The 24256-nt window shown below is 47.1% G+C and overlaps 1 protein-coding gene across 22 annotated transcripts in view; it reads left to right on the forward strand.

Moving 5' to 3' along the window:
• EPB41 (erythrocyte membrane protein band 4.1) overlaps positions 1 to 24256 on the forward strand; it is an 87424-nt gene that overhangs the window by 56388 nt on the left and 6780 nt on the right. For 4 of the 22 annotated variants that reach the window (XM_085306206.1, XM_085306186.1, XM_085306185.1 and 1 more), the window contains 10 exons: positions 380 to 508; positions 1522 to 1629; positions 3215 to 3420; positions 4615 to 4671; positions 4828 to 4872; positions 5758 to 5820; positions 8459 to 8638; positions 10504 to 10539; positions 21586 to 22044; positions 23222 to 23350. In XM_085306206.1, coding sequence (XP_085162332.1) covers positions 380 to 508; positions 1522 to 1629; positions 3215 to 3420; positions 4615 to 4671; positions 4828 to 4872; positions 5758 to 5820; positions 8459 to 8638; positions 10504 to 10539; positions 21586 to 22044; positions 23222 to 23350 — 1412 coding nt within the window. Of the gene's footprint in view, positions 1 to 379; positions 509 to 1521; positions 1630 to 3214; positions 3421 to 4614; positions 4672 to 4827; positions 4873 to 5757; positions 5821 to 8458; positions 8639 to 10503; positions 10555 to 21585; positions 22045 to 23221; positions 23351 to 24256 lie in introns of all 22 variants that reach the window. The other 18 variants (XM_085306197.1, XM_085306201.1, XM_085306199.1 and 15 more) reach the window with 16 other exon arrangements.

Here is a 24256-nt window from a genome sequence, read left to right on the forward strand (position 1 = left end):
CTTGCTTTTACCTGTCAGCACTTGCACGTTTTCGACCCCCAGCTTGGAGGCAGAGCTCTGCCCAGCGCAGGAGCAGCGTGAGCAGGAAGCGTTAGCGCGTTGCTGCCATCGCAGCTGTGTCCTGCCTAGGAAAGAAGCCTGCAAAGCTGGGGCATTTTGGTTTCTTCCCCCTCTCCATAATACACCGTTGGGATTGGCAACASTAGATAGTGATGTGCAGAAGACCATTAATAATTTTCCTGGTTAAAAAAGCCCAATGGTGTTCTCGGACCCTGTCCTGGAGAGGAGTCTCTGCTCGCTGTTCCCTCGGCCGTAGCGACTGTCGTKTGTCCGTGCAGCTCTCCAACCGCTCTGTTAATGCATGCAAAACTTTTTCTAGCCAAACACATTCTTGAAAGTTTTGAATTGAAACCCATTGCAGAGGARGAAGAGGAAGAGGAGAAGGTAGAGGTGGTTAAGGTTCCCGTTGCCGAGCCAACGTTACTGGAACCGTTGCAGAAGCAGTCAGGTACAACCGCAGCCGCKCCTGACATCAGTGTGGCTACCGCAGCCGCCTGCGGTCCTTACGCCTGTTGCTGTGAGCCCCGGTTGAAGCGCTGCAGGGCAGCGGTTGCTTTGTTTGCAGTGGAGTTAACGCCATTAAAATCGGACCTGGCTTTGCGGGTGTGCTGCATCCTGCAGTTGCAATGCCGAGTGTTTCTTTAGCAGGCTGTGCCTCTGCGTGAAAAGAAAAAGCAAAGTATCACGCAGCGGTTCGGCTCTGCGCCTGCGTGGAAATTAATGGCAGTTGTGTCCAGTACCCTTTTAACGCTCCTGTGCTACTGACCCTCTCTGCAAGGTTAATTCCCACGAACTGTAGGAACACGCGGTGCCTAAAAATCAGGTTGCATTCGCTGAGTTTTGTGGCCCAGTTTGCTGAGGTAACCTGCATCCTGCTTTTTTTCTCTGATATGGAGCCTGCTTCCTCCCAAGCTGGTTATTTTTTTCAGAGCCACTTCACTGCTTTAAACAAATCCTCCCCCAGCCACAAGTAAAAGCAGAGCTGGTTAGTGACTCCTTGCAGGAAAGCATCCCCTTAGCGCCCAAGCCTTGTCGTGCTTCCCCGTGCCCACCTCCTCGCTTCTCCCAGCGCGGACACTTTTGGTCCCAGGAGGTACAGTTTTTGGGGCCAGGGTGGTGATGATTGGTACTGCGCATCTCACATTTTGGAGCAGTTCTTGCTACTGTGTTCACATCTAGTGCCATGTATCAAAATAGTAAAAGGCAGTTAGTCAAGAAGATATGACTAAAATAAAACARTTCTGGACAGCACATAATTCATTGCTGAGTGGCAGAGAAAGATTTGTATCTTCTTCCTTCCTTTTTTTTCTGTGTGTCTGGATGCTCTCAAGCTCTGCGAAAGAAGCAGAAGTCCCTAAAGAGAGGTGGTTTTGTAGATGTACTCGTGGCAGCGTTTCCTTTTCGGTTTGATTTTTCTTTTTTTTTTGAGGTGGCGTTTTAATATTTGCCTAACTTTTTTAGCCAAACGTGCTCTTGACAATGTTGAGATAAGCCCACTAGAAGAAGAGGAGGCAGAGGAAGAAAAATTGATGGTGATGAGAGGAGTAGAAGCGGTCCTAAAGGAGCCAGGTACCACTGCGATGGCTTTTCACACCCGTGTGGTTAGCATGTCCTCATCCTCCTTAGCCCGACTGTGCCTGCCATGTCACAACCCCTTGCCCACCTCTCCGGCGGTCGTCACCGCTTCTCTGGCATAAATAACCCCGAGACACGGGACCGGTTGCCGTAGTGAAGTGTGTGGCTCGCAGGGATGATCCCCCTCCTTGGGGAACGAGAGACGTAATGGGAACAGCRGCGGTGGCGATGGTTTGGGATTTTGGTGTGGATTTTCAGCAAGGGCCAGTGTCTAGTAATTTGTCTTAAAAGTTACGATTTCAGTCTCTGAAAAATGATGCTCTTGCTTTTTCACCACTCAATCTTGTATGTTTTTGACCATATGGATATTTTATTCTGCACAGATTTATGCACACGGATGAGATACAGTTAGCTTTTGAGTGAAAGGTAAAGCAGGAATTCTGAGGTTTTACTTAAAATTATGTTTTTTTTTTTTTTTTTTTAACGAATTCTTTGTAGTTTTATTACTCACGGCAAATCTTCCAATCTGGAGGCTTCATGTCTTGGGTCCAGCAGATCATAACCACATTCATTGTAGATGTCACATTTTCTGGTGTCTCTAGCTGGATGGACACTAGTAACCCAGTAACACTACTGACTGGGATAAGTTGCACACTGTGACTCTTCCTATATAACCTATGACTATGCGAATGTGAAATCACATCAAAGAAATTTTTCCAGGTGACTAGGAATATTTTCAGTGCAGTGGCCACAAAAATCAACCTTTGGAGGACTAAATGGCTTCTTGTGCCTAGAGATAGGCACCGTGGATTAATTTGGGCTCGCTTTGACACCTAGCATGAGCTCAAATGCTTTCTGAAGTGTTCGAGACCGTCCTTCTCTTGAAAGCTGGCAYTTCCAGAGCGCCGTGTTCCTCTCGGCGCGTCCCCTCTTTCGGAGGTGGTGGATATCTCCTCGCCGTGGTGGCTCGTACTGCGGCAGGAGATCTCCGTCTCGGGCAGACGGTTTGAGCCTGCTTTGAAACCCACCTGGAAGCTGCCGTAAAGCTTTACGGAGAAATCTTTGTGGATTTTTTTTTTCTTTTTTTGGGGGGGGTGGAGGAAATTGGTGAAGAGATTGAGGAGACGAGGGGGGAACCAGCATTGCTCTTCCACGAGCCGTTCGTTTCTGGCCGACGGCGTCCGCATGAGCTCTCGCACGGCTCTGAGTGTCCGTATTTTAATGGTTTCGTTGTAAAGGACTTGCGTTTCAATTGCGCGTGAAAGATCCAGAAATCGATGGCACAACGTCAAAAATAGATTAGCCTTTCTGGTGTGGCTTCTCTGCAGAGTGCAAGCTTGCTTTTTGTAAATCATGTTTGGTTTTGTTTATTTTATTTACTTAAACCATAAGGAAAACGATCTCCACTTTCCTGTACTAAACGCACAAGCTGCTTTGCTCAACATCTTGGTTTCTTTTCCCTTTTTTTTTCTTTTTTTCCTCCTCTTCCTCCTCGTCCCTTTCTCTGTAATTTTTGAAAAACTTTGCCCGGAGCCTTAGAGCCGTTCTGTGCTCTGAACCTTGCGCGTCTCTCCCGCAGCCGTGGCGGTGATAACGCCGGAGAGGAGCCCCCGGCCCACCTCGGCCCCCGCCATCGCCCAGAGCCACGGCGCCGAAGTGGCGCCGGCCAAGCCCGAGGAGCCGCTCGCCGCCTCCAAAGCCGAAAGGGAAGGGGCGAAAACGGAAACGAAGCGCGAAGAGATCCCGACAGAGAAAGCCAAGCCGGAGCCGGCCGAGGCGGCCAAGGTGCGTCGGGGCGAGGGGCTTTTGGGCAGCGGACGGCGAGCGGCTCCTCCCTGCCGCTGAGGAGCTCCTGAAAACCTTGTTTGCTTAAGCACTGATTTTTTTTTAATTTTTTAATTGAGGGTTTGCACTTTGCAAGTGTCCGAAACGTTGGTGTATGTGCGTTGTTAGGCCAAAATAATGTGCAAAATTATTGTTCCTAGTAGAGCACCCTTCATGCTCTGCCAGGCGCGGCGGCACGCACCTTTCGAGGTTGCGGCAGGCGTGCGCGCCTTCAGGAACCGTTCCCACGTTACTCTGAACGGCGCTCCGGGGAGCCCGGAGCCGTCCCYGCGCCGGGGGACGGCGCGGCCCAGAGCTCGCGGGGCCTTAACGCCCCCGCCGCCCTTGCGCGGCTGGAGCTTCCCCGGCATCGAACCAAGAACGAGTAAATTTTATTCGTCCCATTTCCTTTACCACGCTTTCTTCCCAAATGCTTAAAAGGTAGATTTTTAAAAWTTTTTTTCTTTAAGTGTATTTTGGGGAGATATTGTCTGAATCGGCCAGATCCACCCTGTTCCTCAAATGTAACTATGTCACTTTTTTTTAACACCAACTGGTGCTTTTGCCTTCATATTATTCGGCAATCCMGTTTCCCTAAGCTATAAAATCCTTCAGCAATCTGGGTTCTTTAGTTACAGATGGTAAAGGACTTAATCTGTGGTGTTAAGCTTGATTTTGTAGCTAGGTCTCATCTCACTGACGATGCAAAACCAATTCAATATCAGGGCCTAACGTACCATTTTCTAGTTTTTGAGAAGTTTGGCATTAACTTGACCATGTTGCCTTTCGGTAATGATTTTGTTGTGAAATCCAGCTGCAAGCGAAGGTGGAAAACACCAGCTGACAAATGTAACGCGAGCAGGAAACCGGTCTTCAGAAGCGCCGGAGAGCTCCCGTTTGAAGTGCTAATACTTCTCCAGGCTGAAGGAATTATTTTAAATGTGCTGCTGAACTAACAGACTGTCAGCAAGAGCCCTGTTGTTACTAACTCTTTGCAGAAGGCTGCATGTTGGGTTTTTTTTTTTTTTTTTTGCATGTTCACCCAGTATTTCAAAACCAACTTAATGCAGCTGTGTTTTGAAACTAAGTTGTCTCTTGGAAAAAAAAAAATCTACTAACAAAAAATGTTTTTACCACTTTATTTCTTGAATGTAGGTGGGGAAAACGCACACTGAGGTCACAGTACCCACTACGAATGGTGACCAGCCCCAGGTTTGTGCTGATAATTTAGTTAGGTTGCTCATATATAAATAAATAAATAAATATATATATATATATATATATAAATATACACGTATTTTTAAGGTTATACAGTGAGGTTCAACATAATTAAACAAACCAACTTTTTTTTTTATCACTGCCAAACAGCAGCAGCCTGCAGAGAAAGAGGAAGAACTGATAAGAATGAGGAAGGTTAGCCATTTTACACTTTCACCAAACAAATTTGCCATACCATTCATGCATACATAACCTATTTAAAAAGACAGTGCTCCAATTTCTTCATGTGCTTTGGGCTGGGTGTTTTTTTTTTTTTTTAAGCCATAGGTGTCAATTATTTGATTACAAAGTGAACAGCTTTTTGTCCCATAGCCAGTCTGATTGCTAAAATTCGGCAAAATTCTGCTTGTTAAATGTTACAGAGAAATATAATTGGTTTGATTTACAAAATCTAGCTTTATTACTCTGTAACAAATTTAGTAAAATCCAAAGGAAGAGATATATTGTGCAGTCCAGAAAATTTTTCAAAATTTTAGATTTAAAAAGCTTTTTTAATATTCATTGATTAATAGGAGAGATGTCCAAAATGGGAACAGGTTAACAACATAGTTACTATGCACTTTAATAAATACCTCTTAAAGACTTTGAGACACTGAAAAATGTTGCAGGCGTGCATGGCTGTCAGGGATTTGAAGTTGTTACTTTGTGCAAGGCTTCAGGAGAAAAATGGCAAAACGCCTCTTTGCGGAGAGCAGTATGGGTTTGAACCGATGCAAAAAGCCGATGAAATGCTGGGAAACTGTCTCTTTAAAGGCCTCATTGCATTTGCCCATTTTCCATGAACCGGAGCTCCCCTTTCCTGGGGGTGTCTCGGTGCAGGTGTTCTTGTGGCTCCACGGCCCATCCCATGTTGGCTCAGTGCTGCGCTCCAGACGTTGAGTTGATTTTTTTATTTGCCAATTTGTGAATCCCGCAAGAACAACGTTTTAATTTTTTGTGCTTCTCTTCTTTTTTTTTTTTTTTTTTTTTNNTTTTTTTTTTTTTTTGTTTTTGTTTCCCCCCTTTCTTTCATTTTCACAGAAAAGATCAAAGAGGCTAGATGGTGAAAACATTTATATCAGGCATAGCAATTTAATGTTGGAGGTTTGTATGAACTTGACGCTTTTTTCAGTTGCGTTTGCCTAGACCTTCTGCATTCTGTGCTGAACTTTTTCTTCCTCTTCTGCTGCTGCCTTTGTTTTTGCATGCTGTTGCATGACGGACCTTTTTTCTTTTTTTTTCTTTTTTTTAAATACGCTTTTGCATGTTGACAGTAAGCGTGCCAATATGCAGGCATCCTTCCTTCTACCTCTTTTGATTTTCATTCTCTCATACTGACCTAAAATATATGATTGGCAGAGCTGGGTGCTCGCCCCGTTCTGCGCTGGGAGCGGCGGGTGGGCAGCCGCCTGCTCGGAGTGACGCGAGCCGTGGCGGGGCTCGCTCACGACCTCGGCTGATCGAAACCGCGTGGGTTTGCCGATGAAGCAGAGCGAGCCGAGATGCAAAACTCGGGCGAGGTGGCGGCTGAACGCCGTACGGTGGCAGCAAAGGGGGGAGCTGCGGGAGCGACCTCGGGGGTCTGGCTCGCGACYGCTCCGTTTGGGGAGCGTGCCGCTCGGGGTCCGGGCGCCGTCTCGGGGCAGAACGTGCCAATCATATATTTTCTACACCGTGTGACGGAAGAACGTTTTGTGGCTTCCGATACTCTGTTCCCCCGTCACGTGTTTCTACTCGAAATTGCAGCGCCAGCAGCTGGCAGGGTTTCCCTGCTGGTATCGCTTGAAAGTGAAGTGTACTAACTGCCGCCTTCTAACTGATCTTAAAAGTTTTGCAGCTTTGGATTTTTTTGCCTGCTGTCGTTTAAGCTTTGGGACGCGAGCGACCGAGTCCGCGGCTCGACAGCGGGAGTCCGGCCGCCGCCGCCGCGCTGCGAAGATCGTGCCCGTGGCTTTCTTTAGGCCAGCTCCACCGGCTCGGTCATCTCCTCCGTCCCCGTGTGGCTTCTAAATGGCTTTTTCCCCCCCGTTAGCGCGATGCTGGAGGAGGTCTCCCCGGGGCTCCCGCTCGGCCGCCCCGCCGAGCGGTTCCGTTGCAGGTGCTGCCGGGCCGGGGCCGGCCAGGGTGGCTGCGGCGCCTCGTCCCCTTCGTTCCCTTTTCTCCGACGATCCCCGGCAGACCTCGCGACYGCTTGCGGAGAAATACTCTGGGAGCTGTTGCTTATTTTATCGAGAGCCGTTTACCGCCCTGCGCTTGGCGACCTGCGCTCCGTAGCCTTGCCGAAAGGCAAAACCCGAGGAGAAGCTTAGTGGTTAGAGCTTCGCTCCTTGAGATGCTTTCGAGAGCAGTCCTGGCTCCACGTATCCCGTTGCGGCTTTTGCTTCTCTGCAGACTTTCAGGATTGACCTTTGCTGAGCCCTGGCGGGTGGTCAGGGTGGCCTTTCTCTCTTCTCTGAAGCTGGGGCAGTTGCAGGGCTCCCCGACCCGTGCAGGGGTCCCAGAGTTTACCGGGGCACCCGCAGCGCCTTGCCTTGTGCTTTTATYCGGAATTGATGCCAAAACTGTTGTTTCCCCACAACTGTGCCAGAAAGAGCAAAAAGTTGCTCACGAGACGTTTCGGCTTCCAGCCCCGCAAGCTGGAGGCGGTGGGTCTCGGGGAGCTGCAGGGTCCCGGCTCGGCGTGGCRGGTTCCTCTGGGGAGGCGTTTGCTTCCAAAACATTGCTTGCTCTCCCGCCTTATAAAATCGATAGGCTGCGCAACAGCTAAAGACACAAAAAGAGTGAAATTTGCCAGTGATGCTTTTACTGACCTTAATTTCCCCCTCTCTAATGGGTGAGGCTTGCTTTTTTTGGCACTGTCCAGAAGAGTTGTTGTTTCGCTTCAGCCTATTTTATGCAAAAGCTTTGTTCTAAACAAAACTCTRTTTTGCTTGCAAGGAAAGGCTATTTTTAAGCAATTCAGTTGAACAGAGCTGACTTGCCTTGAAGCCTGTGTGTTTATGCTGTAAACTGGCATCACAGAATAGAGATCCGGCTCATCCCAGGTCAACATCTGCAGCAAGACTTGCTTGATCCGGCATAAAGTAAATTCTCAGCTCGATTTTAGAGGGTTGTCATCTCATCTTTGATTCAGAAACCTAAAGCCTCCTATGGTAGCTCCTGGTGGGATGAGATGAGAGGGGAAAAAGAGTAATGGGGGTATAATGGGACCAAATGTAATTTCTGATGAGATGACAGAGAACAGGAATAAAGAGAATGAGTAAAACTGGGGAGAAGTTTCTTAAGCATTAACTKCATTTATGGCTCTCCCTTAAATATTCAGGTGTGCAGAGGGGAGGAAAAAACAAAACCACCCAACTCAAAAGCATGAAATCAAAGAACCCTAAAAACATAACCTCAGCGTTACAGCAAATCCTATCTATATGGCAAACCCTGGAGGTCACAGCTCGGCTGGCATCTCTTTTGGTGTAGCTTGAGGTGACTGATGGCTCRTCCTGTACCTGAAGGAGCCACCTTACTGCGTGCCGGTCGCAGTTTGCCCCTCGTTTAATAYGAGACCGGAGTAAAAGGAGAGAGAAGGTTCCCCTGGGGCGTTTACAGCGTGAGCACAATCGATGGAAGTYGGCAACCGCTCCGCTGAGCGCAGCTTCGCTAGACGGCAGCGCGCAGGCAGTTGTCGGTGCCCCTCTCTGCRTCCCTCCCTTCATTCTGCTATTTTTTCCCCCTTTTTTTTTAACGCTAGGATCTAGATAAGCCCCAAGAAGAAATAAAGAAACATCACGCCAACATCAGCGAGCTGAAGAAGAACTTCATGGAGTCCGTCCCCGAGCCGCGGCCGAGCGAATGGGACAAGCGTTTGTCCGCCCACTCCCCCTTCCGCACCCTGAACGTCAACGGGCAGATTCCCACGGGAGCGGATGGAGTGAGTACCGCGCGGCGCGGAGGGGTGAACCCGCTTCGTGCAGCGGCGGGCGTGGGGCAGCTCTGCCGCTCGAGGTTCAGCCTCGACKCCCCGTAGGTTTTGGTTAGGGGCACATCTAGCGTGACTCTGAACAAGCRCGATGGTCTCTGAAAGCTTTAACGCTTCGATGTTAGTGTCACAAAGACATGGGGAGTGGGGGATATAAAGTAAAGCAGATTTTCATTGGTTTTGATGCTGCTTTTCCTTGCATTGCTGTCATCTGTGGTGCTAGAATATGCTTCAGATGGCTCTTTTGGGGACCAGCTTATTCCTGGTAGCAGGGAATATGTTTCCCCAAAACACGAAAAAAAAAATCCCCGAATTGATGGAATTGTAACTTCAAAGGTAGTATTGCAAGTAATCCAGTGGAGAAAGACTTGGATGGTATCAATTTTAAAAAGTCATTTTACCCTCCGGTTAAGCTGGAGGGAATTCTGTGTGTCATTGAATTTACTCTTGCATTGATCTGCTAGTACATACCGTGCAGATACTCTGTGGAGCCTTCAGAAAGACTCCTCATGTGGCTAAATTAGGGTTGTTTGTACTTGACGGAAATCTTTCTCTTTACGAAGCGTTCACCATCTCCCTGTTATAATTTCCTAAAAAAGATATTTTTTCAAAAAAGCTGACATGAAGCAGCAGCGATCTCTCTGCYGACTTGTTTCTTCTTTGATATCTGACAACTCTGTTTATATTAATACTGGCATTACCCAGCTCAGATTACCCAGATTACCCAAACTCAGGACTGAAACTTTAGTTAGGAGCCCTTGGTAATCAATCTCTTAAACAGTAAATGTAGTTTTCCTTAAAGCTGAGAAGTTAAATGCTGGCTACAGTGAAGACAGTGGCAAAATCTCTCCTGACTTAACCCTAGCTTCTCCCCTTCCTGCCCACAGCTCTGCAGATAAACTTGCATTTGATCTTCAAACCATTGCAAGGGTGGTACTTTTTAAACAGAAATAATCTTGTGGTGAGTGGAGAGTTACCAGAATGGACACAAGAGGCTTTTAGTGCTTGAGTTTACAAAAGGTTCCCCAAGGTGTAGAGCATGGCCATGACACCCATAGAGCTTGCTTCCCCCATCAGAAAAACAAARCAGAGCCTTGAAGATGAACTAGTTGGGATTGATTGTCGTCGTTGGAATTACCCYGTTTAACGCGTGGATGGACTTCACTGTTCGGTTGCTGAACCTTAGCGTAAATTTTGCAGGGATTTGCCCAGCAGGATACAGCAGGAGTGCTGGCGAGCTCTCCTCMTTGTACCGAGCGAYTGAYGGATGTGCAGGTGGAATAGAGCAGGGGCTCTMAAACTCAACAGCTACAACTCAAGAATTACATTTTTGGWTGTTTTGGAAGAAATTCTTGCGTGGTGACTGCATGTGAGGTCCTCGGGGCCTGCTCTTTACAATAACTTGCTAGGGTGGGCTTTTCCCATCTAATCCTGCAGTGGTTCACCGYCACACTAGGATTGGTGTCAATTCTTGATTTGCATTTCTGGAAATTCCCAAGAGCTCTTAATAWGACCTTTGAAATGGTCCTTCTCTGAGTTAGAGATTGACACATTCTGCTGTGAACTTCCAGAAATGTATCGTGACCGTGTAAGAGAGAAGGCACCTACAGGGAAGGATGCTTTACTTCACCTGCACATCAGTGTAAAATGTTTAAGCTTGGTAAATCATAATGCAAAATAATTCTGTTACTGCAGTTCATGGTGGTATCTTAAGGCTGCTGTAGTGACAAAAGGGTGTTCTGCCGGGGGCTGCTTTTCTGCTGATCCTCTATGTTCTGTTGCAAGAAAACTGAACCTTACACGCTTTGTGTGTCTAGGTCAAGAAAGTCACTGTCCTATCTTCTGAGAGACAGGTTGGTGGGCTTGAGGTAAAGCTGCTGTTCTGATATGTGCTTCTGAACCAGGATTTTGCTATTGCAATGGCACCAAGCAAACTCAACAGCAGCTGCTGGWTAACATTTTTCTTTTGGCTACATTGAGTAGTTTCATATCTCACAGCCTCCAGACCTAACACCTAAAGGACTTTTGCACTGCTGCAGCTTTTGCAGCTTGCGATTTGCTTACTTTGGTGCATGGCCGGTTCGAAAAAGCTGCATGAAAGATGTAACTGTGTATTCGGAGAGAAAAACAATTATGAAAATTTAACTGTACCCTGTTCTTTTTATGTTGTCTTTCTTTCCGTTTTTGTTTTAATGATCATGTTACTCTTGCATTTTATACTTTCTTTTGCTGCCCAGTCTCCCAGCTATTTTCTCCCTGATACTCATCACTTAGGGGTGTGCAAAGAACCAGTCCCAAAACACCGCACTGATCAGAGGAGGCTAGCTCAGCTGAGAGAGCTTAGAGCCAAGTTTTTTCTTTCATAGGTACAGTTGGCTTTGACCATGTCTGATGAACTGAAGCTGTGGAGATGTGCTGGATAGGTTGCAATATTTCCCACCATCTCCTCTTTCTTCAATGAAAGTGCTAAAGCCCTAGCATGATCCTGTGTGATGTTTTCTTCATTCTGTTTTTTACATTCTTCAGACTCCAGAAACAAATGTGCTAACATGTGAAGCCAACTCCAGGAAGTCTGGAACACTAATACTGACATCCTGCCTGTTCCACACTCTGGATTTCTAAGATGTAACAATTTTTTGCTCGTTACAATAGAGTTTTCGAAACAACTGAGATTTTGATACTCTCATCAGGACTTTCAAAAATAGTTTTGTATCTGCACTGCAGTCTAGATGTCAAACATTGTTTAACGAGCACCGTTTTTTTAGGGCAGTACGGAACAGGAAGTTGTCGTAGACCACGTTTTGTACTATGCCATTTCTATTTGTAATACAGCCAACTTAACTTTTTTCTCAGCCGTTCCAACTCTGAAACACTTTATTGGTTCTAAACACGTGGTTTTCTTGGAAGGCGGTTGCAAAACACACGTGATCATGATGCAGAGATTCTTGAACTCCRTAGAAAGGAGAGAACCGTATTTTGTAGCTCAGACAGTGATGGAATTTGGGCTKCCAGAGCTTCGGTTCTTGAGAGCAGTTACTATTAAATTGGTGGGAAGACTGTCCTATCCCTTTGCACACCTCCAAGTATCATTTTTGGGCACTTTCCATCTGTCATTTTTGTTCATCTCTCTCTGTCTTTCTTGATCTTCTACCACGAAAGCAGACACAGGAACGTCCTCTGTTAGTGCAGGATGAAGACAAACTAAAAAAGCAGGAGATACCTACTGAGACAGCCTTTCCYCAGCAAGCAAATGAAGAAACTCTTCCAAAGGTTTCTATTCCAATTCCTGAAGAGCAGAAATCTCTCAAAAAGTGTCAGCTGTACTCTCGGTTTTTTCCTTCTCCACATATTCCCTTTATGATGTCTTTTCTTGTGATTGTAGCACTGACTGTTTGGTGGCTGCTCTTTCTCTGAGTGGGAACAGGGTCCTATTGAAACCTCAAGACCAAAGCTCCCGAAATCTTGGCCGTAGCCTCTGCCGCATCCTCCTTGTCCTGGGCTCTGATCTCCATAGGCCGTTGTCCCGGGGAGGGACACCCTGCGACTAGAGCGTGGATCCCGCTGTTTTTCGTTGTGTAGCTGCTGTCTGGGGCCTGGCAGGAGTGGTAATGGATTGCCAGATCCGTTTCGAAGTTTCCTAGTGCTCTGTAAGCAAAAATGAATTGTATAAACTATGTAACTGACTGCAAAGGCTTCAGCTGTAAGAGGGCAGATTGAGAGGAGGGGAGACGTTGGCTTCTGTAGCTCCTTTAGACTTCACATGGCAATTGCTGAAGACTTGCTAAGCTTGTTACTTTAAAAGCAAACTATTCACAAGCAGAAGAACACTTGATAATGATCCCAAAGCCTGACAAGGCTTTACTGCGATCCAGCAAATCTAATCCACAACCACTCCTTTTCTAGGAAACCGAGATTGGCATTTAAAGAAAAAGTGTCGACTATCAGTGCTGCTATTAGCATTAATTTATAGACGGGGACAGGCAGCTTTTCCTTTTCCCAACAGGAGGCTTTTTGCAAAGCATCGCAGCTTCCCTCTTGCACCCCTGTTCTTGTTTTGAGGAAAATACGCCATGCAATAGGAGAAAATCCATTACAAGCAAATATTTATTGTAAACGTAAAYGAATCCTTTTTTCTGAACCTCGTGGTCTTGGTGCAATTCTGATGTGTTTTTCTAATTTGTGTGGAACTAACTGAAGCATGTTTGCGTAGGTCACAGAAATGGAATAACCTGCTGTTAAGTACGTCTCCTTCGTCAGCATGTCGACTTTACTACTGTTGAGTTTACTCAAACGTGTAAAAAAGAAGAGTGTGCTCAGGACACAGCCCTAACGTTAAAGCCGTCCGTTGCTTTGACTTCTCCGACGAAACCGTTGCATGCTGCTTGTTGTTTACGACACACAAACGTAAATGTCTGGATGATGCTTTTGGATATCTGAGTCAACTTGGTAGTTGAGGTGACCCAGCTGGGAAGCGAGAGGGGTTTGCTCAGCGGGGCTGAGCAGAGCTGGTTTGCGAGCCGGAGGGAAGAGGGGACTTTGTGTCCAAGGGGTTTCTTTTCTGTATATAATAACTACGAGACTGAGCTAAGCCAGCCGCTTCTCTTTCACTAGTAATATGCATTTTGTTGCTTTCTCTAGAGAGAATTGGTATAGAAATGGTTACTTCTGAGAACAGCCACCGGTACCGTCGGTATTGGCAGCTGCTCCTAGAGCGCAGAAGGGAAAGGAACGGTCCTTTTTTACAGGGACTTAAATGTGTGAATATATATAAATATATGTATTTATATTTGTTTATAGATCTATATCTGTGTGAACAGTGTTACTTTAGGAAGATAGAAAAATATGCCTACTAGAAAAGACGTAAGACAAATACGATGTTTGCACAACTTGGCATGTGCCGTCCGATCGGGAGGACAGCAGTAAATCAGGAAAAACTTGGGCTGTATCTCTTACTCGGGGTGTCTAGGTTGAGGCTCTCTAAGCGCTGTCTCAGAAATTTCAGTGGTTAGCAAAACGCTTTGCTTTAATCCCGCGGGAACCTTTCTGATTTGCCCACTCGCTCCGATTAGCTCACCGGTTTGTGCCTTTAGGACCTTGGTTTGTGTGAATGCYGATTTCCACGGAAAAGTATTCTTCCCTTTCGAACACACTGCCTTTAATACAGAGTCTTCCTCTCTCAGCCGTCGAGATCGCGAAAGCTGCTCGGCTGCCGGGCTTCGGCGCCGGGCAGCCGCGGGCTCCGGGAGGGACGTCGGCGGGAGCCCCGCTGCGGAGGCGAGCCGAGGAGGAGCTCCRGAGGGCTCAGCCCGAAACGCGGGAAGGTTTTTTTTTTTTTGTCTTGAGAAAGTGGGGAGCTGGGGACGGACGTGGCGGTGCCGGGCGCTGCGGAGCGCGGGGCCGCTTCTGGCCTCGGGTCGCCGCTTGGAGCTGAGCAGAGTCGGAGCAGGTGTGATGAAAGCGGGGACCGTTTGGGCTCTCTGTCCGTCCGATTCCTGTCCGTGTTTCTTGGAGAAGAGCTGCTTTTCCTTGAACACGCAGCTCCTGCTTCCTTTCAAAAGCCATTGCTCTGSTTAGCTGCCGCGATGCTGCTTTCGGAGGCTCGCTGCAGCGGAYGCAGTGCGGGTTTTTACGTGATAACTTTCTGAAGGCGTGACGAATATTTTGAAGCCATAAGAGTGRCCTTTGCAAAGCCATGGTTTCTGTAGCTCTGTCTCCCGAAGTTTAAAATCTTTGCCAAGCGCAATTTTGGAACGTCGTGCTCAGGATATCTCATCCCAGAGTGGTGAGAGATGCACTCTGCTGGTCAGTTCAGTTCAACTCTTTATCTTAATTAAAACAGTCTCTCTCTCTCTTTTTTTAAATTATTTTTTATTTATTTAAATCTTGAAATAAGGCTGGTTATCATCAGCAAAAAAAACCTTCTGAATTTTACATTCTGAGAATGCTCAGGAACATTTTAGGGATTATTATACCAATTCRCACTGAAGAGTATAAAGAAACTGAAGAAGTGCTTTCTATTTCTAGGGCAGTTTAGAGATGAATTTATCCATGTTCACGCAGGTRGATGGGATCTTTTCTGATCCAGATGGAGAAAGGTTGTAGCTTATCGGGAAGGGAAAATTCGTCCGGTCAAAGCCGCGGTGGGAGCCAGCGGCGATGCGGTCCCTCTGCTGTGCTCCAGCCTCTTTGCCTCTCTCTCCTCCGTCTTTTTTCTTGCCCCGAGGTGGTCAGAGTAGGGTCTCCTTTCGGAGGCATTTTGTGTCTCGTACGTGCTTTTTGCTGGGTTGGTTGCTTCCCAATTTCACTGCTTTCGCTCAACATCTACTCAAGATACAGAACGGAAAGCAAGTACAAGGATGACTAGCGTTGTACGCATGCAAAATTAGAGTTAACAAGCTGTAGCTTAGTTTAAGGGCAGAGGTCTCAGGGCCTTCATAAAGCTTTTTTTTCATTAAACTTTGCTGCTTTTTTCCCCTCGGGAACAAACATGCTGCAAAGTTCAGACAAACCACCCTAGCATCACTGCTAGCTCATGGCTGGGGTAGGATAAAACACTTTTTTACACCTGGTCAGGGTAATTCCAGCCTGTTGCACTGACAGAAAGCATCGGAGAACTGAATTATCGCTTCCAAAGGGAAGCTGGGAATGTCTGCAGTGTATAACCTCAGCCGAGGTGAGAAACCCTGATGGTTCAACGCTACAGAAAATGATATTTCAGGGACTCTGGCTTGCTGGTGATTTAGTTGCTTGAAAACTGCCCACAGTTTTGATGTTAAATAGACTTCTGCAGTGTTCTGCAAGCTGATCTCTGCTGCGGCGAGGCTCCCTGCGGTGCTCGCGTGTGGCCTCGGCTAGGGCTTGGGAAAAGGAGCCTCTTCCAGGCTCGGCTCCCCAGCTCTCTGCCTCGTGAAGCTGGCGGCTGGCGCTGCGCTTCCCCTCCTGAATCTTCCCCTCCTGACGCGCGCTTTTCTCAGTTCCGCGTCACACGCGGAGTAGTTTCTCGGGCTTTCGTGCCTTCGGAAAAGGTGGGTGTGAGCGTTTCGAAGCAACAGCTAYGCCTGAGCCCGACTGATTACTTGAAACTCGGCCCCAGCTCCGAGGCTGCGTCGGGTGTTAGGTTCTGTCTGTGATGATAGTTGGTGACACTCAAAAGATGCGTATTAGCGCAAAAAAAGAAAAAAAAAGAAAAGAAACATTTTTTCTTTTTGCATTAAAGCGAAGGGGTAAATTGGGGTAGACGGCTGGAATTGCCTGCATCTCGCGTCGCTCTTTCTTTGCCCGGTGGGTTAAGACGAGCTCAGGGCTCTCGAGAGGAGCGGTAAGTCAGGACAGAGCTAAGCCTAGGACCGGTTTTTCTTCAGCCTCCTTCCGCTGCCTTGCAGTTCGCTCCTGGGGACGGTTACAGCGAAAGCGTCTTTGGGTTTACGCCGAGGTTAGCAGTCTTTCGCTTTGAGAATTACCCTGTTGGTTTGCCGGCAAGTCTTTTTCCCTGCCTTTGGAGGCACGGTCGCGAGTAGACCATGTTCTGATACATAGACTAAGGTAGGATGTTTTCCAGAAAAGTTCAAGGATTGGTTACTGATTCGGTTAGGAGCTCTTTTACTCTGTTCTTCCTAGTGCCAGCGGCATGGGAGAACCAGGCGACAGCGTTTTCCCTAGTGCCCCTGTCTGCATTTTTCTTGGTTTATAAAGCTGGAGGGAAGGACTAGCGGGCTTTGGGTAAAGGCGTTCTTAGTGGCGTGGGCTTGTGCCGCTCTGTGTTGGTGGTCGTCTGGCAGTGGTACGCGGTCTCGTTGGACTAAAGAATATTTTCTTTTTTTTTTTCTTTTTTTACCTAAAATTCTCTCTTTGGAACACTTTTTTGGTTTTGTATTTTTTCTCAGATTCTTCTTTGTAAATATGTACATTTATCATTAATAAATGTTACTGCAAATCAGATCATTCTTCTACTGCTTATTAACAACAACACCAACAACAGAAAAACAGGCGTATGTGACCTGCGTTACGACTTCCTCGGACTAACATTCGCTATTGCTTTGTGAAACTAGGTGCCATCAGACCCCAAAGTCGTTATCAGCTGCTCCGTACGGCTGGACGCAGCGCATGGGTCGTTGAGCCGTTGCTCCGTGGAGAGCTCAGTGCTTTGGTGCGGGTTTCATGCTCTTGTGGAGAGGAGGCGTGCAAGTCTTGCCCTTGGAGGCAGTACCTGCTCTCAAAATAATTCCATTTGAGGTTAAATCCAGCTTGTTCTAAGCCTGGCCTCGCACACAGAGGGACYGAAAGGCACAGCGCTCTGCCAGGTACTTAATTTAACATGTTCTCCCTGCTCACTTCTGAGACTGAGCATCGGGATAAGTAGTTGGCAGAAAATCTCCGCTGCGAGCAGGAGCGTTACAGGTTACATGTTACGCTGTGCTCTCCCTCCCGGCTCCGGGGCTGCCCCTCTGCCAGCAGCTGCAAAGGTGTTAAGGGCTTAACGTGCCCGTCTTCGAGTGAAAATTGTTCTGCAGACGTGATGTGCCACATAACGGCAAAATGCAACTTTGAGAGCCTTTCCCCTGCTTCCYGCCTTGTATTATTTTGAGGATGAACATGCTCCTTTCTATTTTCATAAGTGGAAAAACCCACCTTCTTAATTAACCACCGTTTTCCTCCTTGCTAACAGTGCAAGGTTCTGCTCTGGTTTCCGCTGGTTGATGCTGCCTGAAGTTGTGTCCAAGGCTAGAGGTTGTGTAAGGAGTCCTTCCTAAAATTAATTCCAATTAGTTTTATCCCAGCTCTCTGGGAGATTATTTGTTTTCTCTAAATCATTTGGCCCCTTYGCTGCTGTCCAGCATCGAGCGAATCCAGCTGCAAAGCCCACGTGGCTGCGGCTGTCCCGGCTGAGCCCGGCTTTGGCGCGGAGATGACTGGACTGGCCAGTGTGGCCAGTATGGTGTGATCCTCATCAATGGCAATTACAAAATTTGTCCAAAAATGCAAAGGCCGCCAGTTTTGAAATACCATTTATTTTTGTTGAGCGAGTTCTGAACTTTCTACCTTCTACTTTTAAGCCGAAAAAGCTTTRCAAGGTGTAGCAGCTATTGTCAAATGTGGATATCTTGTTTTGTGCTTTGTAATATTTTCTGCTCGAGTGCTTTGACAGCTGTGAGGTGGGAGCGTTCATCTGGGGAGCTCTTTCCGGTGAGTGTGGTTTGCTGCAAAACCAACATCGWCTCCTTGTGCGTCTGCAGACGGTCGCACCGAGCTTGTTAGCTTCTGTGCACGCTCGTTTGGGGATAACCTAATAACACGTGCCAGTGTCACTGCGGCAATGCTGTGCTGCGTAAGAAGGTGCCTGGAAGTACTAACTAGCTGGAATTCAATTTTATTGGTTGTTTTTTTTTTTTCATATAAAAAAAAAATCAGAAAAAGCAAACGTATTTTTATACAAAAACACTTAAAAAGAAACAAATCACTATCTAGTTTCAGGTACACAGTCCTGTTATTAATTTATCCCCTGTTGGAAGTCTTGCTCTGTGTGTCACTTCTAACACTGCAGCTCTTAAATTCCGCTGTATTTGCAGTCACCGTAGGCGTGCGGCAGCGGGCATCTAGTAGGGTAACGCGCGCGTTYGCCTTTGGTTCGATTTGTTTCTGTCGGGGCACTGCATCCTCCTTCCACTGCGTACGGCTTACGCRAGGAGCCTGCTTCGCGTCTGATTTAGGCTGGTTTGGGTTTGTTTGGCGGGCARCGAGTAGTTTGTGCGGTTCGCAGCCCCGATCCTCCCAGCTGTCTCAGCTCTCAAGGAGAGTTTGGGACTCTGCAGCATCTGAGGGCCCGGAATAGGAATGCTTTTGCATTTTCAAATTAAAAGAAAAAAGAAAATCTTGATAAGATCAGAATCTGTAACAGACATTCAAATTCCTAAATATTTTTTATATAAAAGATGATCTCTTCTAGCCTAGATGCTGATTGTGTTTTTAAATACAAGAACAAACACTGCTGTATTAAAAAAAAAGTGCATAAATAGATAATTATACAGAGAAAGCAATAGTGTATAATTAGTCTGACTTCTTAAAGGTGGAATAGGAAGGCAAGATGCAAAGTGCTTCTGGTCAGTTGATCTTATCAGGATTTCRTTCTGTCTTCATAGTTTGCTTGTGTATTGCCACACTTTGCTCTGTTGAGAACCAGTATATGCACCGCATAGACTTTATTTACGCTTTTCTGTTCCTTTATGCTTTCAGCATGCAAGGTGCTTCCAAAATGCAAAATTATTTTTCTGTATGCGAGAGGCAGCCAGGAAGTTATTTTTACTGTATACAAATGTGTGTCTCTTAAATAGGTCTCCATTGGTGTAGCTGCTTAATCTGCTTTGTTTTATCTGTGGATTTCATTCTCCCTCTTGGGCAGAGTAATGCCACAGCTGGTACGTAAGGAAATCCTGCTTCTAAAGCACTTTCCATTAAAGTGCAGAAGATACCCTGCTTCTTTCCCAAATCCCGTGATTAATTTGCAAGCTTTGACATATATATAATTAAGGAGAGATCAGTATATCGACAGCATATAAACCTAGGTTTTAAAGCCTGATTAAGGCATGGGCACTGAAAGCTGATAACCTCAGTACGTACTCTGTTTTGGGAAATACTAAGGTGTAGTATCTTACATTATGCAAAACGAGGGTGCTGTGTACATATGCTTTCTGCAGAAGCACATATGGAAGCGGTTTGCACTCAGAAATAACGTTTCCATATGTCATGGTCTGACCTGATCACAGGGCTAATCGCTGCCACGTCACTCATGTTACATGCGTTTTCCTGAAACAACATCCAAAGAATTGAAGAACAGAAATTTTGCAGGTAACCTCTCTGTAACATACCAAAGTCGGGAATTGAACAAGACCTGGGAGGAACGTGAGTCATTTCCTGAAATGATACTAAAGTGAGCYTGTATTTGTGTCTGCATGAAGCGGTGACAGTTCTCCAAAATTATTTTGAACTGTGCCATTAGCTGAGGTCAGTTAGGGTGAAAACTTCTGGTCTGCACAAAGTGCTTTATACCGGATACCCCGCAGGCCCCCCAAAACCTCAGGCTTTAAGTCCAAGTTACATTTCTCTGGTTGTCCAGAGAATCTCGTCAGTGGAAACGGATGCAGCAGTTTCTGTTTGCCTTAATACCACCATCAAAATTAAAACAACAGCTGACAAGGAGGAGTTTGCCTCACACTTAGGAAAATTTAATTGCTGTTTGTGATTTGGGACGTGCAGGTACACCRCTGCTTTTATACAAAGTTACCAGAAGTCAACGCGGAGGCTGTGGTTTGAGAAGAAACAGTCATTGCAGCATGGGGCGTACGGAGGGGTTTCTCCACCTTGTTACCTACCACTACATGAGGTGGAGACTTTGATATGTCTAAAATTGCAGATGCCAGAAACTGCTTATTCTGCCATTCCTTAGTGGCAGCTTTGCACGTCGATACGAGGARAAACAGCATTTCGAGGACAGGATGGGATTGGAGCCATAGTTCCCAGCTCCCGACTAAAACATAACTCACGCCTCTCCAGGACTAACTGTGTGTGTCAAGTATCCATCACTTGCTGGGCATTTGGGCAAACAGCTGAATTTTTTATGCTGAAACTTTCTGCCTTGTTCGTGTCTTAACTCTTCTCTTCTGTCGCTGTTCCTTTCCTCCCCGAGAAGTGAGACGACCTAGCTGAGAACTTTCTGACGAGCTCGACGGAGGGCAGACTAGCAGCAGCCTTAGTTAAACCCTCCGGCTTGTCATGGTCTTCTCAAGCATCCTGGGTACCGTAGACACGTTCGCTTTCTTCTCGAAGGCTGGGTGGCTTTATCACATGTCTTCTCAGCAGCAGGCCATCGCAAACACCRGCTCTGTTGGGTCTCCAGGAGGTTTAGCCACTGTGAGGGTTTCTGTGCTCTTGCAATAACGTATGTTACAATATCGCGGTAGTTTGGAATAAATGGTCCAGCACGGTTATGGAGCGGGAAGCTGCATGCTCAGYGGTGACGTGGTCAGCACACGTTAGCGTGAACATGGGGCTGTCCAGGTTGAAGCTACATTTCATTATTCCTCAGCTGAAAAGTTTTGTACTTAAGTTGTGCAAATTAATTGAGCTGGTTCATCGAGAAGAAAGTACAAACTCTTTCAGGTGACCAGACCGTGTCATATTTGATGGCCTCTTTCAGTTCAAGAGCCTCATGGTAACTGGATCAGTTGATTTTGATACTGACTTGTGCATATTCTCGCAATAATTTTACCAATGCTGTTATGACCTTTTGGAGACACGTCTGCAGTTAGCTTTCCTGGAGACTGCAAGAAGCAGCAAGGGTCTTGGAGATGCGCGTGCCCAGGTGCTAGGACGTGGGCTCTCTGGATTCGTAGTGCACAGCAATTCTGGGCTTATTCTCTTAGCCTCTATGTACAAATTAAAGCAGCGAGTAAAATACTTGAAGGAGTTGAAAGCAGAATTGCTGTTTGGTTTTGGCGCAGTTGGCGGGTTTGGTTGCACACGGGATTCTGGATGTGCACACAAGTCCCCGCTTGCTACGCTGAAATTATTGCTGAGTTCCCAAACTGGGCAAAAAGTGTTAAGTGGCAGTTCTTCATTTAAGTGGCGAGAATCATTGCATTATTACTTCCTTAAACCTTCAGAATGAGAATTACTGATCTATCACRAAGGCTGCTTTAGCAAAACCACGGGATACATTGCATAGCACAAAGGTTTTCAAGCTTTAAAATGTTCAAATCCCYCGCTGTTGCATGAATTGCTGGCAATGTGATATATTCTAAGAGACCAATGTTTTGTCTTTATGCTTCATGACCTTCTGTTCTTCCTAACTCTCTCTCTCTCTCTTTCTCTCTCTCTGGCCTTTTTGTGTATTCGTTTCTTTTTAGAATATGAGTGACTTTCTCTCCAAAGAGGATGTGGCTGCAGTGCCAGAGAGGAAAAATGTTAACTCTGCCTTTGAATGGGAGGGCCCAAAGCAGTCAGTAGCTTTTAGTGAGACCCAAATGTCACCTGCCTCAGAGCCTGCTCCAAGTCGTGACTTTGGCGCGTCCTCCGTAAGCAGCGAGGAGGAGGCGGCTGCTTCCAGCCTCCCCGAGAGCGCGGAGGACCCGAGATGGGACAAGGGGGGTTGCGCAGCTGCGCAGAAGCAGGCGGCCGACTCGGAGCGCTCTGAGCCGGAGCCGCCGGTAACGCCCGCAGCGCCTGCGCCGCGGCCCCGGGCGAGCGAGGAGGTGGCGGAGGCTGGCGACGACGCATTGGCTCGAGAACCATTTAGAAAGCTAAATGGAGGGTGTCACGGCTCGAAGGTTAATAACGGGCTTCCAGCGGTCATTCGCTGCTTCCAGGTAGTGAGCCAGAACGCCCGCGCTGCCCCGGTTTGGCTTTGGAGCGGACCCCAAACACTGCAGCAAGCAGATGCCCCAACCCCCTAACGAGGAGCTACCCTTACTCGGCCTGAACTCGTTTGTGGAGCTAATTAGCCGGTTCATCTCCTGCGGTCGGCGCACGCCGGCCCCCCCTCGATCTCCTCGGGCGTTCGGTCYGAGGGGCGCCTCGGCGAAGCGCGGTCTGCGTTTCGCTCTGCGGCGCAGCGCCCGAAAGGGGAACGGTCGGGCTCCGGCGGCACGCGCTCGCGGCGCCGGGCCTCGAGGCCGCCGCCGTCCCGCGCTCGGCCGCGGGGTAAATTCTGGAGCGCTGTCGAGCGTGCTTTGACATCGGCCACGCGGGCTCTCACGGCCCCTTCTGCTCCCCGCCGCGGGAGATGGTTTTTTGCCTGCTTCAGTGTTTTTGAATATTAATTGCTTACGTGCGTTTAGACGTCCACTCACCCTGCTAACACTCACGGTGGCATCTGCCAGGTTTGGGGAGGTGAGCGGAAATCGAGCAATCTGGGAGAACCTTGCGGGTCTGAACTAACTCCGTCTTCTTCTGGATGATTATCAGGTGGTGGAACAACCGATTTTTCTTCCCTCCCTGTTTCTCTTTCAAGACGTAATGTTTCTGTTTTGTCTGACATTGATTTAATAAAAGTTAAACACTTAGGATTTGATGAGGGTTTTTTAAGTGGGGATGGAGTGTTCCACTTGTAGTCGGGAAAAAGCTTCTCTCAGCTGTGATTAACTCTATTTATCCAGACTCTGTTAATCCTGACGTACCAGTAAATACGGATCATCTTCTATTGGCAGCTCTCAACGAGCTTCTAGTAGTCAGAGAGTTAACGATCAGCGGAGACGGTTTTTTCATGGTGTTCTGGCACAGCGTTTAAGCCCTGGACGCYTTTGTTGGTTGTGGCATTTGGAAAGACCAAGAGGATTTTTCTGTCTTTCCTTAATCCTCGTGCCTGATCTTTGACCTCTGGAAAGCGTGTCGTACCAGAGGCCTAAAACCAAAGATTTCCAGGCTGACCTTGCTTCCCTTGGTGCTTTTATCAGATCAGTGTCAGATCATTTGCCAGCATCACAGTTGTTATGTGCCGGTGCTAATTGGGTGTTTACTGAGATTTTTTTTAAACCTGTTTCATAGCCACCTCTGGTGAAGACACAGACAGTCACCATCTCGGACGTGTCCAATGCTGTGAAAAGTGAAATCCCAACGAAAGAAGTTCCCATCGTTCACACGGAAACTAAGACCATCACCTATGAAGCTGCACAGGTAAGGTGTGTTACGATGAATTTTCAAGGGGCTTAATTGAACTCCTCCAAACACAAGTGTTTGCTTTCTAAATCTTCAGAACGGGACAAGAGTGCCATCTGCCCTTCTCAAACCCTCCGAGTCGCAGCACAAAAGCTGACAAGTATTGTGGACAATCTATCCAGTGCACGTGATATTCTTAGAATAGCAGTGCTCTTAATATCCCCAAAGAACAACTACCTTTTCGAGACGTGTTTGCAGRCAGAATTTATGTGCAGCCACTGGTGGCTTTGGGATGTAGATTAGACCACATGGAGTTAACCTGGCTTGGTGTTTTTTCTGCAAAAGATGCGTTATTTTGTTTTTCCTCAATTCTCCTTCCTGTTTATGGCTCTTGAGAAGTTTTTCTGTTAGTGAGTTTGAAAACTCAAGAAATATGGGACAGTAATACCCCTTCTGAGTAGAGRGTAATACTGTCGCTCTGATCCTGACAGCCAGCTGTGTTGAGGAATAAAACAGGGCTGGAAAKGCAGAATTTCATTTCAAGTCTGCTGTGTATTGCGTGCCTTGCACTGAACATCAGCAGCTGGCGCCTTGGGAAGATCCATCTCTCTTGGGRAGCCTGAAGAAGCATCTGTCTTCAGCAAGCAAGTTGGAAAATAGCACTCCTAATGTGTTCAAAAGCTTCCCAGCTGTAATGTGGAAAAAAAGCGTGACACTGATAACTATTTACGCTTCCCAACAGCCCTGACGTACCCAGGGATATATCTGCCACCAGTGGCTGCTTAGCATCTTCTCTGATGTCTGAGGGTAGAGCATGCGCCRGGGACGAGTGCGTGCTACCCTCTTGCTCAGTGCAGATGAACAGGAGAGTGTTCATCTTTCTCTTTTCAAGAGAAATGACAGCTAGAAGTGATTCTCTCGGAC

The sequence above is a fragment of the Rhea americana genome, unplaced genomic scaffold, assembly GCF_003343005.1.
Source record: "Rhea americana isolate MKP2758 unplaced genomic scaffold, rheAme1 scaffold_234, whole genome shotgun sequence".
Taxonomy (NCBI): Eukaryota; Metazoa; Chordata; class Aves; order Rheiformes; family Rheidae; genus Rhea; species Rhea americana.